Here is a 20736-nt window from a genome sequence, read left to right as displayed (position 1 = left end):
CAATTTGAGGAGAACTTTCTTGATGAATAAGTTGATGCTGCCATCCAAATTCTATTTCCACACTACCGCAGCTTTACCTGTCTTCCTCAAGTTGTCCGTAAAGACTGTAAGACCATCTAGGGGCTTTTTGTTTCTTAAGCAAAAAGATTCACATTTCATTCTGCAAGGTCATTAGTATGAGAAAGAGCATTTGAGGATTTACCTTTTTGCAACCTTTTAACACCAATTATGGCTTAAGATACAGAATTACAGAGAAGTAATACAAACCTTGAGATTCAAGTGTTGAACAGGTAACTAGGGTCATTTTTTTCCACAGAAAGATGTTTTAACTAAGACAAACAGAAGCAACAACTTTGTCATTATTGGTAGACAAATCCACTGGACATCATCAGTACAGACACTGCTTCAAGGATACCGATACCCATGCTGTTAAACTGCAGGTGTTAAAGAACGTTCTGTCTGCTCCAATTACTTGACCTTTTCCTCCATATCCCATACCTACAAACCATGGAGGTTTGGTCGTGGAACCTAGCTGAAGCAGCTTGTACTTCATATATGTTTTTCAGACACCACTCAAAGTAATGAGTTTGTACAGGTACAGCAATGCGAGCTGGATTTGTGCCAGTACACTCTACACACCTTTCTTTAGCCTTAATGATGATTTGAGCTATGAGCTCAAACAATCCAGGAGCAGTTTTTGAGCCCAATAAGGCAAAAATAGCCACTCCACAATGTGCTGTGGATTAGATTAATGGTCAGATCACTGTACTAATTCTCTAAAAGGAACACTGTGATATGCAAAAATGAAAAATTGGACAATTTGACAATGATCAATTCGTGAAACAAATTTAGAATGTAAAGCTTGCTCTACTTGCTGGATGGTTCAAACTGCTCTGTTAGTCAGTTCTCTCAGTTCCCTCGGTTCCTGAGAATTGAGCAGGTCCAATAGAGGTGCCAGCTGGGTGTTTGGCAATTTCAAGTACGATCTAATTTAATCTAAAGACCTTAATAGCTACTGTATGTCAGTAAGAGTTTTAACATTAATATCCAATTGAACTGGTTGAGGAATGACTGCTTTCTGTGTACTTGAACCCTAAATATTTCTAGGATTCCTGTCGCTGCACCATGTCAGGAGCAACTACTAGGCCAAAGAATTGTAGATGCTTTCTGGTTTCAGCATCCAGCACACACCCAGCTGATCCTCAGTGGCCACAGCCAGCAGAAATATCATCTATATAATGACAGTAAAAGACAGTCAGAAAATTGCAGTAGTACAGGAGATAATGTTGGAATCATAAACCACTGACAAATTATAGAAGAGTTTTTCATTCCTTGGGAGAGGGTTTTCTATGGATAACGCTCGTAAGGTTCTGCACGAATAATAGATGGAACTGAAAATGCAAATTTTTTCTCTATCACTGGGGTCTAACTGGTTTGTGAAAAAACAACCTGTCAAATTAATAATAACAGTGGGTTATTCTTAAGGAAGCAGTAAACCAAGCTGTAATGCTCACATGGTAACTATGATTGCATTAATTTTTCTGAGATCATGCAGCAGTCTTCATTTCAGAGATTTTTCTTTTTCTTCACAAAGACAGGGGTAGTCAAAGGATTCTGAGATGGTCCAATGTGATTAGCATCAAGCTGCTCTTTAACAAGCTGTTGCAGGGCCAACAGCTGTTCTATAGGTAGGAGCCTCTGCTTAACTCACACAGGACAATTGTAAGCCAATTTAAAGCAATGGTGAGTTGTGTCACACCTTGCAATATAGTGAGCTTGGTTAACAATCGGTAGTGAACTTTTACTCCCCACTGAGAGCATCTCGTTCTCACAGGGTTAAAAATGCCACAGTGACATATGGCCTGACAGCAGCAATTTGACCTTCAAGATCAGTAATGAGCACTGTATGGTCTAAAAAAACCAAAAACTGAGCAGTACCTCCTAGTCTCACAACCCCAACCCTTGGTGTGACTACAGAAGTTTGTTCGCCTGGACGACTGACAGCAAACTTTGAGTATTGCAGAGAGTATAGGTCAGTTGTGGATGCTACGCAGAAATCAGCAGTGACCAAAAGACTTGTGGTGCATCAGTAGAACCAAATTCCTCATCCCGACACTCACGAAACTCTGCTTGAGGAACATAACTCACAAAAGGTATAAGTTGAGCTATTTGTGTCCCTTTTAGAAATTATCAGTGGTGGATGAGCTGTGAAAACCTCATAGCACAGATCTACCTTGTATAATTAGCATCAATGACTGTAACATGAACAAAAGGTCCTGCAAGTGTATTATTAGAACAACCGATTAACAAGGGACTTAACTCATGTTGTCTTCGTATAAGCCTAACATGTACTAGTCAGATTATGTGAGCAATAAGGACTCTTTAAAACAACACTTCAGCTCTGGCCACACTGATCAACATGACTGGTCTGCTCTGGCCTCCAGCCAGGAGGCCTGGAGACACACCATCCACAACGCTGCAGATGCCCTGGAGAAGGCACGCAGGATGGCCTTGATAGTCTGCAGGGCCCCCCTGCAACAGGCTAACCAGGCAGGGCAGCAACATTGACAACCCCTGATTCAAACCCCAGAAAACACAGAAAAGCTCAAACGACTCTCACTACTGCCATAGCAGATGCAAATGCAGTTATTTGATGGTCTAAGGATCCCACCTTGGCACAAGCTTGTATTATTGCATCAAGGGTAGGTTCTCCCAGCAATACCTCTATTACTTTTTGACAGCCTGTATTGGCATTGTCTTTGGCTAGTTGTGTAACCAGTAGCTTCTGTAATTGAATGTCAAAAACCTGTTTCTCTACAGCTTCTTGCAGCTTTTTGACAAATTGCAACAATGGTTCCTGGGTACCTTGACGTATGGTCGTGTACCTTGCTTTGGGCTCTGCCAACTCTGCAGCCCGCAGTGGAGCTTGCTGGCCTATGGTTTCTACTTGCTCCAAAACTAGTGGTCTCCTGCACAGCCCACCCGTGGGCAGCATGACACATGAAAAAGGAACAACACCAGTGAGTGGAAAGGCTCCACCTGAGATTCAACCTCCACAAATTTCATACAAGACTGAAAAATACCAATTTTTTGTAAGAATCTCTTATTTAACCTCAGTCTTAACATCTTCTTAAAATCTCGACACCAACGGAAAGTATTTTTAAGTCTATACAGTTACACATTCATGTAGCTTTTCTCTTTCACACAGTCTTTTTCCAGTCACACTGTAGGTGGCCACGTCAGACACTCGTCACACGCACATTTCAAGTAGTCATTGGCTGTGCACTTCTTATCAGTTTCATAATTCAAAGGGAATTTATGGCATAGCTGCCAACAGCAATCTGCAAATCCTGCATAACTCTTCATGCAAAAGACAAATATAACAAGAAAAGACAGGATATTATCTTGGAAATCTTCAGCCTTTCTTATAGAGCAATGATACTCTGTCATAAAGGCAATAGAACTACTTCTGCAGGGGGCAGGACTACCCCCTTTGTCTCCTTGTCCCGTCTGCAAATTTTCTACCTGCACCTTGGCCTCGGTTGCAACCTTCTGCAATATGCAAAAAGCTAAGCATGTATGTTGCCTTGTTCTTAATCTTGCTTCAGGGGATTTTTTCGTCAGTCTCTGTTTTTGAAGAAAACGTTTGAGAGTGCCATGAGCATGCTCAACAATACTTTAGTTTGTGGGAAAATGAGGGATGCCCGTAACATGCATAACACCTATTGCTGTAAAAACAGTGCAATCATATTTGATTTATAAGTTGGGACATTGTCAGTTTTAAGTTGTCTTTCCCTTTTTCCCCTTTTTCTGTCTTTTGCCCCCCCCCGCGTCACCCATTTCTCTTGAACACTCGTCGTCCCCCCCCCCTCACTGCCGGAGGACGAAGGAGGGGGAGGAGCGGGAGGAGAGGCCAGGTTCACCTGGAGAAAATCAACAGAAGGAGCTAGCAGCCTAGTCATGTAGTCTGCTAAGAAAAGACAAAACATAGAAGGGGGAGAAACAGCTGCAAATACACACGTTTCGGAGGGGGGGAGGGGGTTGGTGTAACCAGGAGAAAAGACAGACGGCCCCCCCTCCCCCAACTGCACCCCCCGAAGCCATTGCTACCGCCATCAACCCGCCGCTCCAGGGAGAGGAGGGTTAGCAGGGAAACACTCTCTGCGAGGATAGAATCAGCGAAGAAGGGGGACGGGAACCCCCCATCACACCGCTTGAGACCACGGCTGTCAGCAGTGCGGGGGATAAAGTGCCTCCCACCCGCCGCTGCCCGGGGAGCTGCCGGTGCACACGTGCGGGTGCACCGCTCCGAGTCGGGGCCACCACAGCCACAACGGCAGTGCGCCAGCCGGGGTCGGGCACGGCACCGTGATCACGCACGGAGCCGCTGCCGCCGCTGCCCGCCGTGCTGGCACCCAGAGCTGTGGGCGCTGCCATCACTGCCCAGCCCAGCGCCATTCTGCAGGCACTTGGAGCGGGCAGACCCGACATGGCTGTGCAGCTCCACGGCACTGCTCAGATGAGAAGCAGGAAGCTTCTTAAGGTGGAAACCAGTCACAGCGTTCATAAGGTCGTCTCCTGGTCCATCAGCAGCACTTCCACGCCGTAGCCGCTGTCCCCAGTCATCTTGGACATGTACTGCTGAGTCACTAGCACCACGTTCGTCTTGGTGGGGCCGCTCGGCTGCCCCCGGCCCCGCTCCATGACCCCTGGTCCTGCTTTGGCTCCCTTCGGCTCCACCTGACTCTTCTTTTGTACAATTTCCTCTGTATGATGGCATCTAATACCATTCTAATGTCTTTCCAGACAAAAACATTAGCCGCAGTGGGCAAAACAGAACTTTCCAGACGATAAGCATATGCTTTTCATTTGCACTTATGGTCTGCCCCCATAGTGACTAGAAAAAAGTTCTCAAGAGCTTCACCTGCCTTCCAAGCGCCAGCTGCACTTGTGTTGAGGAGGCGCAGGAGGGGGAGGCGGGGAGCGTGCAGGGATGTGGGCAAAAGGCACTTCACTCACAGGCTTCCGCTCTGTGCTTTAATGTCTTTTACTGTTTCATATAACAATGGCCAAATTATTTTTCACTAATTTTTTTTCAAGTAGAGACAGTAAAAGCAGTAACAGTGTCCGCTTCATATCCCTGGCTCTTGCACCAAAGCAGCATCTTTTGCAAAGCCAGTTCTTTTAACTTCTTCTCCATTTAAACAGGATAGACTTCCACATAGATACAACACTAGATTCCTCTTTTGCTCACCTGTCCAGGTGTCTGCGTCTAAGGCCAGCCTAGGCAACTTCTCTGTTGCTCTCATGCTTCACCGAGCTCCGTTCCCGCGGCAATTTCCTCGCCGCCCGTATGGCTTTCTCTGCCGTGCAGTATCCATGTAGACACAGTACCACGTCGGGGTCACCAGATGTCACTGTTGGAACGGACCGTGACGCGAAATATCCAGCAAGACAGTTTGTTGGAAAGAAAAGGAAGCAGCAGCAGCCTGGAGCTGCGATTTACAGCTCTTTAAATACAGCTCTTTAGGCATATGTATATTACACAGATAGGTCAATTCTTACAGCTAATAGGTGGACTTTCCTAGTTCTACTTTTTCACAACATCTTTGCACATCTGTTCTTGTTTTCCTTTAATGTTTATATTTTTCTCAGCCACTCTGTTCAAAATAAGTCCTTGTTCTCATGGGACAGTGTCCTTGTTCTCACGGGACAGCTTTCTCCCGATGTTTTTCTCCTCTTCTCAGAGTGCATCAACATGTTGTCAGGAGCAAGGCTTCCATTCTCAATCAGCTTTTCATTCTGTATCAGGGGTCTCGGTCCAGACGAGATTCCCCACATAGGACTTCTTTTATATTATTAACTTTTATCATTTTGATGTGGGCATTCCTATCGCGATTATATATCTAGGCAGGATGTGATTGTAATAACTTAAATAAATAGCCAGAGATCCTGATTCTTCCATGTACCATTTTAATTTCAGATGCTTATTTTGAAAACAAATCTGTTGTATATTTTTATCTATACATTGTTGGTACAAATAGCCATGTTAAAGAAACTTTATAGGAATAACATATACACTAGGCCATTCAAGAGTTGTTTTTTGATTAACTTACAGTTATCATAGTTTTTTTACCATTTTGTAGAGACCTCTTCTTAGAACTCCTCTTAGTGTCGTTTCTGTATTCTGGAGTACCTGCTTATGGGGAGAAAATATTTGGAAAATATGCTTCTTTTAAGTATTTTTAACAGATCAGTAAGTGGTGTCTTTCTACCTTGAGTTCTGACATCTTTGCTTGTGGTTTTGTTTCAATGAAGCATAAAAAAATGACAGTAAATGCTAAAAAATCAAGTTGCATGCTTGCTGGGTTAACACGTCAGTGAACAGTAATATTGTTTTGGAGGTACTGTTCTGCTGCATTTCAAAATTTAACTTCAAAAGAAGTAGTCTTTCTAGTCTTGATCTAATTTTGATTTTGTGGTTGAATGCAAACCTAAAGCAAACAGCCTTGACTCTTGTCTGTGTATTTATCTATTTTAGTGCTTCAGCAGGATTTGGAAATTTGGATGAAAGTTCCCTGGTCCAAACAAGTGGTAGTGACCTTAGTGCAGAGGACAGAGAGCTATTGACAGCTTATCATCACAGTTCTGATGATGAAAAAGTGGATCTGGACCTGATTATGCACTTACTTTATAACATCTGTCATAGTTGTGAGGCTGGTAAGTATTACACACACAGTCCCAGTAAGTTACTGTGGATTCAGCTTTTGATAAATCCTGCCTTTTTTTCAGAAATACCAAATAGGTAAAACCTTCCAAGTGCTAGTACTGGCATATACTGAAAGTGAACTTTCTGTTTAACTCTGTAAACCTACTTCTTTTTTAGGAGCAATTTTAATATTTCTTCCTGGATACGATGAGATAGTGAGCCTGAGGGACCGTATTCTTTATGATGACAGGAGATTTGCTGATAACGCTCACAGGTAAAGCCCCTAGTCTCTGTGATTGAGGTTTATATTTCTTCTTTAAAGATATTTAAAACGTTCTCTTTGTCTTGGATTAGGTACCAGGTTTTCATGCTTCATTCAAATATGCAGACTTTGGATCAGAAGAAAGTGCTTAAAAGTCCACCTTCTGGTGTCCGCAAAATAGTAAGTGTCAGAGGACTTCCTCAGATATTATATTGATCTATTTCATGTTTGCTTTTAACGATAGTTTTGGTTGTTTCTTGTTATAATTGCAGATTCTTTCTACAAACATTGCAGAAACCAGCATAACAGTCAATGATGTTGTATTTGTTATTGACTCAGGCAAGGTGAAAGAGGTATGATCGGCCTAAAATTTCTTTGGGAAGTAAACTTTGGAGAACTGTTTTTTTATAGTAGGCTTCGAGCTAGTGCATGTCAAGCAACAAAGGTAACTGAGAAGTTTTGATGTTTATTTGTTTTATGACAAATACTGTAAATAGTAGCTGTTTAAAAAGCCCTGCAAAAACTAAAACTATTGTAAGTTGTTATAGTGATATATCTTTTTTTTAAACAGTATTTCTGTTTGATTTTTTTCTTTAAAACAAGTCCATCAGTTTAGACTGGCATCTTCCTGGGACTTAGAGAACACCAGAAGTTCCCTTTGTCCAAATCTAATACATTAAGCTTTTAAGCATTGTTTGATGTATTGAATGCCCATTCCTAAATCACTTGTAAGGAAAAGTGAGATATCATAATGAGGTAGTTTAAGACCTCGTGTATTGCTTTGAAAATTAAGTTACATTTCATAGGGGATATGAAAATTTCTGAAGTTCTCGCAGTAACACAATTTTTCTGTAATTTTGCATCAAATGTAAGAAAATAAGGATGTAATTTCCAAGTGAGACAAAGAGAAAAACATTAATCACTGTAATAACATATTTTTTCTTGGTTTCTGATAACTTAAAATGCAATCCGTGTCTTTTATTGACTTACAATTACCTATTGACTAGAAAACTTCCATTTAGAAAACTCTGTAGCACAAAGACACTGTGAAGGAGGTAGCTAAATTCATTTGAAACTAAATATTCAGAACATACCTTTGTGCCAGAAGCTGCTGATGTTTTTTATAGTTATTTTTTAATTTTTTTTAAAGAACTTCTGTCGATAAATCATTACTAACTTTTATTTCAAGTACTCTTATTAAATCTTGGTTTTATGTTCCCTGCTTTGCTTTTATAGAAGTCTTTTGATGCACTAAGTTGTGTTACAATGCTGAAGATGGTGTGGATTTCAAAAGCCAGTGCTATCCAGAGAAAAGGCAGGTAATAAATGCTTTATACTGACTTTTGTTTTGCATATATCTGATGTCCTGGCTGGTAAGAATAAAGTACAAACATAATAGCAGCCACACTGGGTAATGTTTCTAGCCTAGTCTAGTACAATGTTGGACAATGGCCAACGCTCATGCTCTGCATTTCCTCAGTTGTAGAAGAGTGACGCTCGGGAATATCCCAGAACTTGTATTAGATCTAGGTGGTTGTTCCCCCATGAACTTATTCTTCTTCCTCTTTCTCCCATGTAGCAGCAGCAGCCACAGTGTCCAATAAGGTGTTTCACAACTTATCTGTGGGCAAAGGACTGCCTACTGCTAGTTTTTAGTTGATGTCCTGGCATCTTTGTTAGAAGAAACATTGAGCAGTAATTCCTTACTCACTGTCTCCAAACTATTCATGATTTAGGAGGCCTTGAACATGTTCTTTCCAACACTGTGGGTGAAGGCTGAGAAGTTACATATGTAGCAACAGATACCCATATTTTGTGATATGATATTGGCATTAACCTACAGGGATTTGAGTGTGAATGTGAGCATTTGCTGTCTCTGTCCCTTCACTCACAAGCTATTTGGTCTTCATTTTATCTTTTGCTCCTAGAGTACCATCTAAGTATTAGGGGGATGTGAAGAGGACGAAATGAAGTTTACAACTTACATTCCTTATGGCAAAGGATGGATGAGATTTAGATTGATCTTGAATTGGCAAAACATCCCCATCCCTTTATTTAGATAGCCCTTACTTTTGTTTTTCCAGATTTTTCAGTGAAGGGTTAAAAGTCTAATAATAAATTTCCATACTACCAAAAATAATTCATGTGCTGGAAAACTGTTAACTTTTTGTGTGGGACTTCCTCTTAACCACAAAATTATCTTTCTGTCAGACATTCTTCTACATTTGCATCCTAAGTTTGTGTGGGTTGGTTTTTTGGTCCATTGTTTTTGTTTTTTTTTTAAAAAGAAATTCTAATTTCACACCCTCCCATATTTTATTTTCCAGGGCTGGTCGCTGTCAGCCTGGAGTCTGTTTTCGTCTCTTCAGCAGGCTCAGATTTCAGAATATGTTGGAATTTCAGACTCCAGAACTTCTAAGAATGCCACTTCAGGTGCATGTTCAGTTAAAAATTGTGACTTTTAAAAAACGTATTATCATCAAACCATGCTATTAATTGCAAGAAAGCATGTATTTGTTTTGTTTTTCCCAAACTTTAACAATATTTTTCTGCTTTTTAACTTACAGGAGCTTTGTTTGCACACAAAACTTCTGGCTCCAATTAATTGTTCAATTGTTGACTTTCTTATGAAAGCTCCTGATCCTCCACCAGCTTTAATTGTGAGAAATGCTCTGCAAATGCTCAAGGTCAGTAGAGGAATAGATTTAAGTGGGAATTGTGTATGATCTGTATTTGTGGTGTAACATATCTTACTATCATTTGTGGTAATGTATCTTACTGACTTTTATTTATACAGAGACTATTGTTCAGTTACTTAAAGATGCTTTGAATTTCTGTTTGTTGTCTGTTTTCATTTTATGTGTGTGGATGTATTTTTCCATGTTAAGGGAAGAGTGTGCTTTAAGATCTGGTCTTGAACTATTAGTTATTAGTTTGACTTGCTTTTTTAGTGTTTGGGAGCAAGCCTGGGTAATGTCCAATATTCGTATCCTTTCTGCTTTTGTTCGCTTTGCCCTTTTCCCCTCGCCCTCATTTTTTATTTTTTTTTAATCAGACAATAGATGCCATGGACCCTTGGGAAGATCTCACTGAACTTGGTTATCATCTCACTGAACTGCCGGTAGAGCCACATCTTGGTAAAATGGTGCTGTGTGCCGTAGCTTTGAAGTGCCTGGATCCTGTTCTTACCATTGCCTGTGCTCTTGCCTACCGAGACCCCTTTGTCCTTCCTGCGCTGGCCTCTCAAAAGCGTGCAGCCATGCTCTGCAGGAAACGTTTTACTGCAGGAACGTTTAGTGACCATATGGTGCTTCTCAGGGCTTTCCAGGTATTGCCTCATTTCAGTAATCACACATCGAAGTAAATGATGTACCAATCAAGTTGGATATAGAATGGTAGACTATGATTAAGTCCTTAGACAAGAAATTTTTTATTTTTGCGTAATGGCTTTACTGTATTTGGACTCATAATTTAGTGACAGAACACTTTTTGTCTCGTCTTTTGGTGATATTTGCTAACTGGATTAAATTCTGAATGTTACAGCAAGGCCCCCCTTTATATCCTGCTACACGGATAACTTAAAATAATGATCTTAACATAATAATCTTTATAATAATACAATAATAACATATTGGTCATTAGGTTAGGGAATGGGTAAAGAGAATATAGTATTTAACCAGAAAGAAAAAAAATCTGGTTTGCTGCATTTTCTTTCTTTCAAAGTGGTTTGTACCCTCATTTTATTGATGTAAATGCATTTCTTTTTTTTTAAATGCATTTTTTTAATTTTACATAATCAAATTAATAGGCAAATGTTCAAAAATTATCTTTTACAGGCGTGGCAGAAAGCACGCAGTGATGGCTGGGAGAGAGCCTTCTGTGAAAAGAACTTCCTGTCTCAAGCCACAATGGAAATCATTGTAGGAATGAGAACGCAGTTGCTTGGCCAGCTTAGGGCCTCAGGTAATAGCTTGGAAAAAGTTGTAATGTAGTTTTAGAGTCAAGTTTATACAAATTGTAACAAAAATAGTGTTCACTTGTGTGATTTTTCCTTCCTTAATTTGAAACAGTATGCATCCATGCTGGGCGTGGTGGAGGTGCTAGAGTGAGAAAGTGTGGCTGGGGAACAACTGATCTAGCTGAAAGCACCCTGGTTGTTCAGCATGCCACTGGCTTTCAGTGTGAGATATGTTTCCTTGGATTTTTCTGTTCTAGTAAATTGTTTCCATAGGAATTTGTTAAAAAACAGTTCAGACCCCAGGTTCTGAGGCAGAGTCAGTTAACTGTCAGGCCTTTATACCCTCACAGTCTGTGCATATAATCTTCACGTGCCCTGCATGTGCCTCACACACTCCTCTTGGTCCAATTTATGGTCTGGGATCTTCTAACGCCTCATTGGTTTCTTTCTCCATGTCCACATCATCAGGCCATTAACTGCTCTTATCTTCCAGCCTGGGCCAACCTTGGGCCCCTCTAGGGTCTCAACCCTTATCTGAAAGTATCTCTTCTTTCCTCCCCTGCTTAGTTGTTCATGCCAACAGAGTTCATTTAAAGTTCACCTACACCAGATTTTGAGCAGGGCCCCCTCGTGCTAAGCTATCAGGAAGTTACAATTAGACTTAAACCTGCACAATTAAGTTCTGATACGCTATGAGTAAACTAACTTTAAACCACAATAGGAATGTCTTGGTGTTAGTATTATAAAAAGTAATTATATTGTATGCAAGTATAAAAACTCTTCCCAGGAAGGATTTCAGTGTAATGGTTTCTTCTTGGTTCTGTTAAGGTTAGTAGTCATGAAAAATACAACTAATTTGTAGTTTATTTCACTTTTTTTTTTCCAATTCCTTTTGAGAAGCAAAGAAATAGATCTTAAGTACAAGCAAGTATAACACAATTTTTATGTCTTTCTTCAGGTTTTGTTAGAGCCAGAGGAGGAGCTGATATCAGAGATGTTAATACTAACTCTGAAAACTGGGCTGTAGTTAAAGCTGCCCTAGTGGCTGGGATGTATCCCAATCTTGTGCATGTAGACAGAGAAAGCCTGGTTTTGACTGGACCAAAGGAGAAGAAAGTGCGATTTCATCCTACCTCTGTGCTTAGTCAAACTCAGTATAAAAAGGTAAAATCACTTAACTTTTTAGAAAATACTGTTTTCTGGCAGCCTATAGAATGAAGAAGTGGAGTTGGTTGATTTTTCCAATATTTCAGTTAGTTCTTCCAAATGGAACACAACAAAATGGTAAAAAGAAAAAGCTAGTTATAAAAGTGTTTTCAAGATGTAACAATCTGTGCTCATAACAGCAGGAAAAAGTTCTGCTCTGAAAGCCTTTTTTTTTTTTTTTTGAGATGCTTTTTTATAGCAAAATATTTTGTTTCAAAGTGTTTAAGATAGTTCGGTAGTCTGGTTGAATTTCCTTGTGCTTTTTTTATTTGTGTGTGTATATAGATATGCATTTATTCTACATGTGTAAAATAAGCATTACGTTAAAATTTATTTTAATTAAACAGAGGATGAAATAGCCTAGTCTTATTTGCTCTTGCACAGATTCCCCCAGCAAATGGCCAAACTGCAGCTGTTCAGGCACTCCCAACAGACTGGCTCATATATGACGAAATGACGAGAGCTCACAGGATAGCGAACATCAGGTGCTGTTCTGTGGTAACACCTGTCACTGTGGCACTCTTCTGTGGACCAGCTAGATTACCAAGTAATGCTTTGCAGACATCTTCATCCTTTCGAGGTATACTGGAGCCTGGATTTGGAGTATGGGATATACTAGTAGGTGGTGTGGAAGGCTTATTTTTCATGTGTATTTTCCACATATATTGGCTAATTCTTAAAACAACAGAGCTATGGTTCCTGTAGCTCTTCAAGAATAGTTTGTAGACTCTGTAATAAATGTCTCTGTTTTATGAATCCTTGTACATTCATATCTATAAATTACACTTAGTTCTATAGTCTCAGAAGTTACAGTATAGTTTGTAAAGAAATTAAAAATGCAAACAAAATGTCTAATGACAGTACTAATGCTGAGAAGTGTAGTATGTATGTCTTTTTTTCTTCAGGCTAGTTTATTTGATTCTTTGAACCAAATTATTCAAACAATAATTTAGCTACAGTCAATATAGCAAATAGTCATATTGCTTCCAGCTGACACATGCATTTTAAAGAATATTTTCTACTGATAACTTTTAATGACAGTTAGCCATACTATTAACTAGAAGCAATAAAGAATGTATCAAAATTTTCTTTTTTCATGTTTAAGTGGAATGCTGTAGGAGTAGAAGCAAAAATAATCTATCCTGCTGTCAGTTCTATAGAAATACTAGTTTGAACCAAAGTAAGAGTCCAAGATATTTTTGAAGCTTTCTTGTCTTGCTCTTAAACCGTTACTCTTAAAATAGTGTTAATGATGATTGAATTGCACTTTGGAAAAAAAAAAGGAATCCAAAATAGCCATGTGCATATGTAATTTTTTTTCCCTAATGGGTCTTTAAATATGCTGTTTTACTAGGAAATAAAGCATGGAGCAGTGTGTGGGTTTTATGAACAACTTCAGGCAAAAGTTTGATAGTGGTTTGTTGATATTGATGAAGGTACATGAGTGAGTCCTATCACATCAATACAGGTGTTTACTGACTTGGGCCCTTGGCAGGTCTGGCTGCTTCTGTTCTGCTAACTGAAGCAGACTTTCACTGAGGTGTATTTGCAGAATTTAAAAAGTGTGTTTACAAATATTTACATTTAAAAATAAAATTTAGGAAGAAAATTGTTGCTGCTAATACAGTAGTGTTCAAATTTTTGTATGTAAATGTAAATAATATAGAGGTGTTAATGCATCTTTTTTATTTAATTCAGGGGGTGGGGTATCTAATGAAAGCAGTGACAGTGAGATGGAGGACAAAACAACTGCTAATTTATCACTACTGAAGCTAGATGAATGGCTCCATCTCAGACTGGACCCTGAAGTAAGTAATGTGTCATTTCCATGTTGGTTACACATAGAAGGATATTTATGTTAAATCATCCTAAAAAGATTTGTGAAACATCTGAGTAAAAAAGAATTTTCTGTAAGAATGGTCCTGTTGAGTCTCTTGAATTTACATGACAATGTACTCTGTGAGTTAGCCTTTATTTCATGAGTTGGTTAAGAAATAGATCAACAGAGATTCAACCCCCTTTTGCCCAGACTAGTCTATTCTGTGAATTCGTGTATTCAACATCCAAGCTGTAAGGTTTCCTAACTTACAACCCATAACTCTCAATTCTTGCACCTATGAGCAAAAAAGAATAAAAATTATTAGTTACCTAGCCAGCAGTGAGAGTGCTCATCCTTCTTCCTCTGTCTTGATGTGAGTGTCCCCCGTATCACACTGGGAAGCAGGAAAGACTCAGCAGTCCAGCTGCTGTTAAATCTGCTTCAAAAATGCTTTGGGTGAGCTGATGTGTTATACTTTCCAGCTTGGCAGTTTGGTCCATTTCCATAAGTTAGCAGATTCTAAAGAAGGTGCCAGACAAAAGATAATGGCTGCAGGGATGAGCAAGCTGCAGGTGGTAGTGACTGTATAATGGCCCTTCTGCTCTTTCCGGCCCCCTGTATTGCCTGTGTGGTGCTCCCAGCACACATCAGACCTTAGTATAAGCTTGGTTAGCCAAAATCTGAGCGGGAGTTGGAAGAACGGTCCCAATAGCATATTGTATATTTCCTTCTCAGAGGATGACTAAAGTTGGATCAAAATGGAGCACCTGAAACTGGAATTGCTGAAAGAAAATTGTTGTGAGATTATAGAAAAAGAATCAAAAAACCTCAGCCTTTGAAGATAGAAGTTTTCAGGTCACTGAGAAGTGCCTGTGGTAGGAGGTAGAGTAACTCAGAGCTATTTTCCATAAGGTATGACTGAAGAGTGCAGGAATACAGACTGACTGATAGAAAAGGCATAAGACATGAAAATATTAGGGTTTTTTTTAAAAAAAAGATTAATTTTTAAAGTGAAAAATAAAAAATGCAGTGTGTTTACAATACAATTTTAAATTATGTGCAGAGCTATGTGAAATGTTTTAAAAATTATCATACACCTGACAAAAGAAAAGGTAACAGCTTAGTTTGAATGTGGGGGGTTTTCCCCCTCTCTGGGACCTTAGTCTTGCTTCTCAGTCTGACAGAATGCCAGCTGCTGCCTGATAGGAAACACTTAGGGTACCCTTTTCCTATTTCATCTAATTTTAATTAGTCTTTAACAGAATTTAAATTCCTTACAGGCTGCTGATTTGCTGTTGCAACTTAGACAGAAGTGGCATAGCTTATTTCTGCGTCATATGAGAGCTCCTTCAAAGTCGTGGTCTCAGGCTGATGAAGCAACTGTAAGAACAATTGTAGCTGTTTTAACTGCTGAAGAACAGTCTGCAGGTTTGCAGCAACCATCAGGAATTGGTCAGAGACCAAGACCTGTGGCTTCTGAAGAACTTCATTTAGCATCTACACGGAGGTCAGGCAACAGCAGAAAAAGTGCAGCAGAAACTGAATTCTCTGACTCCTCTAATGCTGAAAAGTAAGCTGTTAAGATGGTCTAGAGACTGTAATTTATTTGCCTCTAAAAGCATGGCTTGAATTTCTGCTAGTATTGAGAAGGAAGAAACAGTATAAATACAGCTGAAAGCTTTGCTACTGTCTTATGCTGTGTTGTAGTTGTGGTTTCATGGAGAAGTATTTCATATGTATGCCTGCTGGTTAAGAGATCAGTCAGGAATATTGACCATGAGTTGTGCTCTTTGAGAAACAGCAGGAGAGGTTTAACTGTAACATTCAAAAATCAATGCATGATAATTATATTTTTTTAGTTAGTGTTTAATATGTTTTTGAATTACTGTAATATATATAGTCATGCAATAGGCTGATATATAGATAAAAATTATTCTGTGGCTGCTTGTAAAAGTTGTGGTATGTTCTGTATCTACCTTTACTTTTTAGAGTTTTAATGAAATCTACACCTCCTGCACTTCACCAGGCAAAGAAGTACAAACGAAAAAATATTTTACAGTCCAAACAAACTTCAGATGACAGGTCAGATCGATCATCAGTGAAGTCTGCAGACAGCAGTAGCTATCCTAGCCCTTGTGCTAGTCCTTGTTCTCCAATATCTGGAAAGGTAAAGTTCTCATAACCATATTACCCTGCTCTTCAAAATGAATAGAACTTCTTGCTCATATCTTTCAGCACCTATCAAATATTGTATCGGTAAGTTAAGAACCGAACTTAGATTTTCATTGTTAACAAGTGCATAATATTTCTTTCTGGAACTTAAAATCAAGTCTAAATATCCTTGTTGCACTAGTTTAATAAAGTAAAAATATTATTCTCTGCAGACTTTTGAGGTAAAGCTATCCAAAGTTGAAAAAAATCAGATTTTTTTTTTTTAAACTTGGTATACTAAACAGTGAAGGTGTGTACGGCACATGCACTTCTGAACCCCCTGGTTTCTGCCTTCCTCTGTTACTGTAATAGCATACATTGGTGCTAATTCTATAAGTTTTGTGTTATCTGCCTTATTTCAGCTGCTCGGGCGTTTGGTTTTTTTTTATTATTATTTTAACAAAGCACACATTTTTAATTAGGTTATTGTCATAATTCTCTCTATAAACTTGAATAGTAAACTGCAGTAATACTAAACAGATCACTGAGGGAACAACCCATTGCTCTTTTCATCATTGGAAAATTTAGTAATGCCTCTTAAGTCTTTCAGTTTTTAGATTCAGCCAGTGTTAAAGAGAGAAAACTTCATGTTTCCTGAAGATGAAATACGAGTAGTGTGCTGCAGGCTACAGTCCAGGATGATTAATTTTGTGTGGAACTTCAGGTCCATCAGACCTTCAAAGAATTGTAATTACTAAACTATTCAGGCCTGTTCTACTGTACTTGCTTCTTGCCCCTCATGAATGAATTACTATGGTGAAAAGTGCTTAGAAATGTAAAATAGATGTGAAAATCAATTCAGAGAGGAACAGCTGATAGATTCTATGTTTCTTGTATAATCTGGGAGAGGAGGAGCGCAGTGAAGGGATTTCTGTCTTTGTGTGTGTAAAACTTTAGAACTAAAGTGTGATTTATTTTATTGTGTTTATTAATTTAATTTTTCTAGTGTTCCAAATCTCCTTCACCAAGACAAAATATGCCAGTTCGGTACTTTATAATGAAAAGTAGCAACTTGCAGAACATTGATATTTCTCAGCAGAAGGGTATATGGTCCACTACACCAAGTAATGAGCGAAAACTGAATGGAGCCTTTTGGGAGAGCAGCATGGTTTACTTAATATTTTCTGTTCAAGGGTCTGGACACTTTCAGGTGAGTTCGTATCTAATACTGAATATTGGCTGTGGTTAATGTTTTAAGAGGGTGCAGCAAATGCCTATGTGTAGTATGGAGGGCTTTCCTTATGACTCCTGACCTGGTGAGTAGGATGCCAATGTCTCTGGTTGTTGAGAAAAGAGTACTTCATTTTTCTCTGAAATAGACTGTTTTAATTAACTCAGTTTGTCCCTCAAAGGCTAAGACTAAATTGCATCCAAACATAATGAGTCAGAATAGGGTTTATACCCTATATAAATGCTTTCAAACAACTACAATGAAATAAGTAAATAAAAAAATCCACAGAAAGCAAGTGATTGCTGCTCTTTTCTCTGCATACCAAAATAAATATTATAAGTGAACAAGCAGTTACAAATCACAGCTTTCTAAAGTCAGCAAACTCATAGATGGCTTTATTACAGATTTTAATAAAAACTGTTTTGCCTGAATTGTGGTTTCTAAAAGTTAGGAAACTGGGAAGCATGGCCATGATTCTTCCAGAGCTGTGTCTTGACTTCATATTTAGTGAAGTATTTGTCAACAATTCGTTGACAGATTTGTGACCAGTTTAAAGTTACATTTGACCTGGTAGTGTGAAATTGCAGGTTAGCTGTGTTGGAGAGTCATCTAAACTCAGTTGTTCCAGGTGAAGAAAGTTCAATTTACCTCTTTACATATAAACTATTTATAGAAGTCAACTGAATTTAAAATCTAATGAACCAACCCAAATACAGCTATCTTGGCAATACTGCTGGAGGATTGCAGTGAGATACACATACAATGATTTGGCAAATGCAGTGTAATATCGAAAAGTAATTTTCAGCATGCCGGTTGATGCTGAAAATAGGCAGTTATGTTGGTGCTCTTAGACAAGGAAGCCGGGAAGGAAAGACACACTGAAGTCAGGATGTGGGTGGTTGATAGTGCCTTGCCCTTCCAGTTTTGACAATGTAGTAGACCTTTATGAGAATGTGAGATTAACTTCTCTAATAATATTCTCTTATCCCAGGTGTCTCTTTTCTTTCTGCCTTTATTTTTCCTCTGTTCCTTTTGTTAATTTTCATTGAAGTCTGGCTTGAGCAATCTAGGACTGCATGTCTTATGGCAGCAGTATGTGCTGGTAACTTACATAGTGCACTGCATCTCTTGGACTCTTGTATCATAACTGGCATAAATTTGCCTAAAGGGCTGATACATTGTATGTGGCCTTGGTTTATTTTTCGTTTGTTTGGGGGGTGTTTTTAAGGGGTGTCCTTAAATAAGTTAGATGCAGCCTTGGATTTGTGATTTCTTTCATTTTCTTTCTGAATATTTGTCTTGTTGGAACTTCTTTCCACTTCACTGAAGGAGGAACTAAAAGCAACTTTGACTTCTGTCTTTGAAGAACAGCTGCACTCTTCTAATTCTATATTTGTTAACAGAGAGGGAACAGGGGAAGGAAGGGGAAGGAAGGAATAGATTTGGTCTAGAAGTATCTACAAGTAACAAGGAGTAGGTAATGGACTATTCTGTAGTAGAACATTCATCTTGATTCCTTGCACTTCAGATGTTTTTACAACACCTTTCCAGCCTCTGTTACAAAGCTTAAAAAATCTCCAGTGGTAATTGTGAGAGATGAATTCAGAGACGTTCTTTGTGGTCAAACTCTAGAAGATATATTTTAGGTGGAAAAAGCCAAATGATACTTCTAACTTTCTTGATGTAAGCATTTTAGAAGTCCACTCATTTATTTAATTCCAGCATAAATAGATATGCTCTCATTATGTCTGTTCTTACATATTTAAATTTTTGTTCCAGGGTTTTGCTAGAATGGATTCAGCAATAGGGTGTGAGAAAAGTCAAGACTGGGGATCTACTGGTTTTGGAGGTGTATTTAAGGTGGAGTGGATCCGAAAAGAAAGCATTCCTTTTCAGTTTGCACACCATTTGCTCAACCCTTGGAATGACAATAAGAAAGTACAAATAAGCAGAGATGGACAGGTAATGTTATTCTCTTCTGAAGTCTTTACTTGGTAGAATTGTGTATCGTTTATTAACTTGTTCAGCCTTGATGTTCATCTCAACTGTCCTCATATATCTGTTAATAGGAATCAGAGTTCATTGATCTGCACTGTGCCTTTTGCTAATGGAGAATTAGTGTTGAACTAGTGGAAACATTGGATAAAATAAAAAAAGTTTATTACTTAATTTGTATTAAAAAAATAGATAATTTAAGTCTGGATACATCAACAAATGAATGTTTGAGGGTTTTTTTAATTTCAGAGGTTTGTTCCATATTTGGTTCAGATGTGTTCCCTGAAATAGTCTGTCACACCCAAATAACTGTTCATAATTAGAGCTTTGAGTTTTCTGTAAAACCTGAAGAGAATCTTGATATTTGAGATGGAATAAAGCTTAGGACTGTTCTCCACTTTGTTAAATCTAAATTCAACTACAAAAAGATAGAAAAGAATTGGCACAAGAGTTCTCTGGCAGTTTCTGTGTTTTCTCCTCTGAGAGAACAGAGAGGACAGAGTTTCTGTCCTCTCCCAAAACATATCATTGGTACAACATTGTAGAGCTAAACTTCTTGTATTGTCTTCTCACTGCTTCCCCAAAACCTCTCCAGTTGTAAGAATGAGGAAAGGAGCATACTGCAAGAACAAGGACAGGAATGTAGCACATGCGGTAGTTGACAGTACTTCTCTTGTAAGTGGCTCTTAAGAACTAAAGAATCTCAATGATCCTAAAAACAAGTGGTTTGTATTGGTTTCTATGATTCCACCAAGAGCCACTGTGACCTGCCTTTCCACTTTCTCCACCACACTTGATTGAATTAAACTTAAAAGATGTAGAGAATGGTAGTCTTTAGTTAATGATAAAGTGACATGTGGAAGGTATGAATTCTGTGGTGGATCTGTTCTTGTATATGATGGTGATGTGTTCACTGGGAATTCTCTTCATGAGAACTGACACGTTGCAGTGAAGGAAAAAAACCCCAAACAGCCTGTAGGCCAGGGTTGCTTATGGAAGTTTTCAATCTCCTGCTGAGCCCTTCCTGTGTGTGGAATTCTAATGTATGACTCAAGGGCAAAAGGAATGACCTTTTTCAGAAAGGTTGAAAGCGTTCACTGGCGACCTCTTCTAAGAATTTTGTAATTAATAGTTCTTTTGTGTCAGTAGTAGAAGTGCTAATAAGTTCTCTAATTTCCTGATCATTTCTAGGAGCTGGAACCACAAGTTGGAGAGCAGTTGCTGCAGCTTTGGGACCATATTCATTCAGCAGGAAAAAACTCAACTGATTAAGCATGTCAGATAATGTGATGGAGGTAGTTATTTCATGCATTGTTTTCTGGTTTTATGATAGAGGAAAAGATGTCTACATACAGTGTATTGTTACAGTACTGCCTTTCGCTTGTAGGTTGTGGAAGAGCAGTTG

The 20736-nt window shown here is 38.9% G+C and overlaps 1 protein-coding gene across 2 annotated transcripts in view; it reads left to right on the top strand.

Moving 5' to 3' along the window:
• LOC135406793 (3'-5' RNA helicase YTHDC2) overlaps nt 1-20736 on the top strand; it is a 46260-nt gene that overhangs the window by 16339 nt on the left and 9185 nt on the right. For both annotated transcript variants that reach the window (XM_064641230.1, XM_064641231.1), the window contains exons 13-29: nt 6542-6720; nt 6887-6983; nt 7064-7151; nt 7244-7324; nt 8208-8290; nt 9299-9404; nt 9539-9658; nt 10027-10299; nt 10808-10934; nt 11888-12093; nt 12520-12715; nt 13834-13943; nt 15235-15524; nt 15944-16121; nt 17112-17315; nt 19116-19298; nt 20523-20626. In XM_064641230.1, the coding sequence (XP_064497300.1) occupies nt 6542-6720; nt 6887-6983; nt 7064-7151; nt 7244-7324; nt 8208-8290; nt 9299-9404; nt 9539-9658; nt 10027-10299; nt 10808-10934; nt 11888-12093; nt 12520-12715; nt 13834-13943; nt 15235-15524; nt 15944-16121; nt 17112-17315; nt 19116-19298; nt 20523-20603 (2602 nt within the window). In that variant the 3' untranslated portion in view covers nt 20604-20626. The remainder of the gene's footprint in view (nt 1-6541; nt 6721-6886; nt 6984-7063; nt 7152-7243; nt 7325-8207; nt 8291-9298; nt 9405-9538; nt 9659-10026; nt 10300-10807; nt 10935-11887; nt 12094-12519; nt 12716-13833; nt 13944-15234; nt 15525-15943; nt 16122-17111; nt 17316-19115; nt 19299-20522; nt 20627-20736) is intronic.

The sequence above is a fragment of the Pseudopipra pipra genome, chromosome Z (genome assembly GCF_036250125.1).
Source record: "Pseudopipra pipra isolate bDixPip1 chromosome Z, bDixPip1.hap1, whole genome shotgun sequence".
NCBI lineage: Eukaryota > Metazoa > Chordata > Aves > Passeriformes > Pipridae > Pseudopipra > Pseudopipra pipra.
This window is presented reverse-complemented; position numbering and strand designations above follow the sequence as displayed.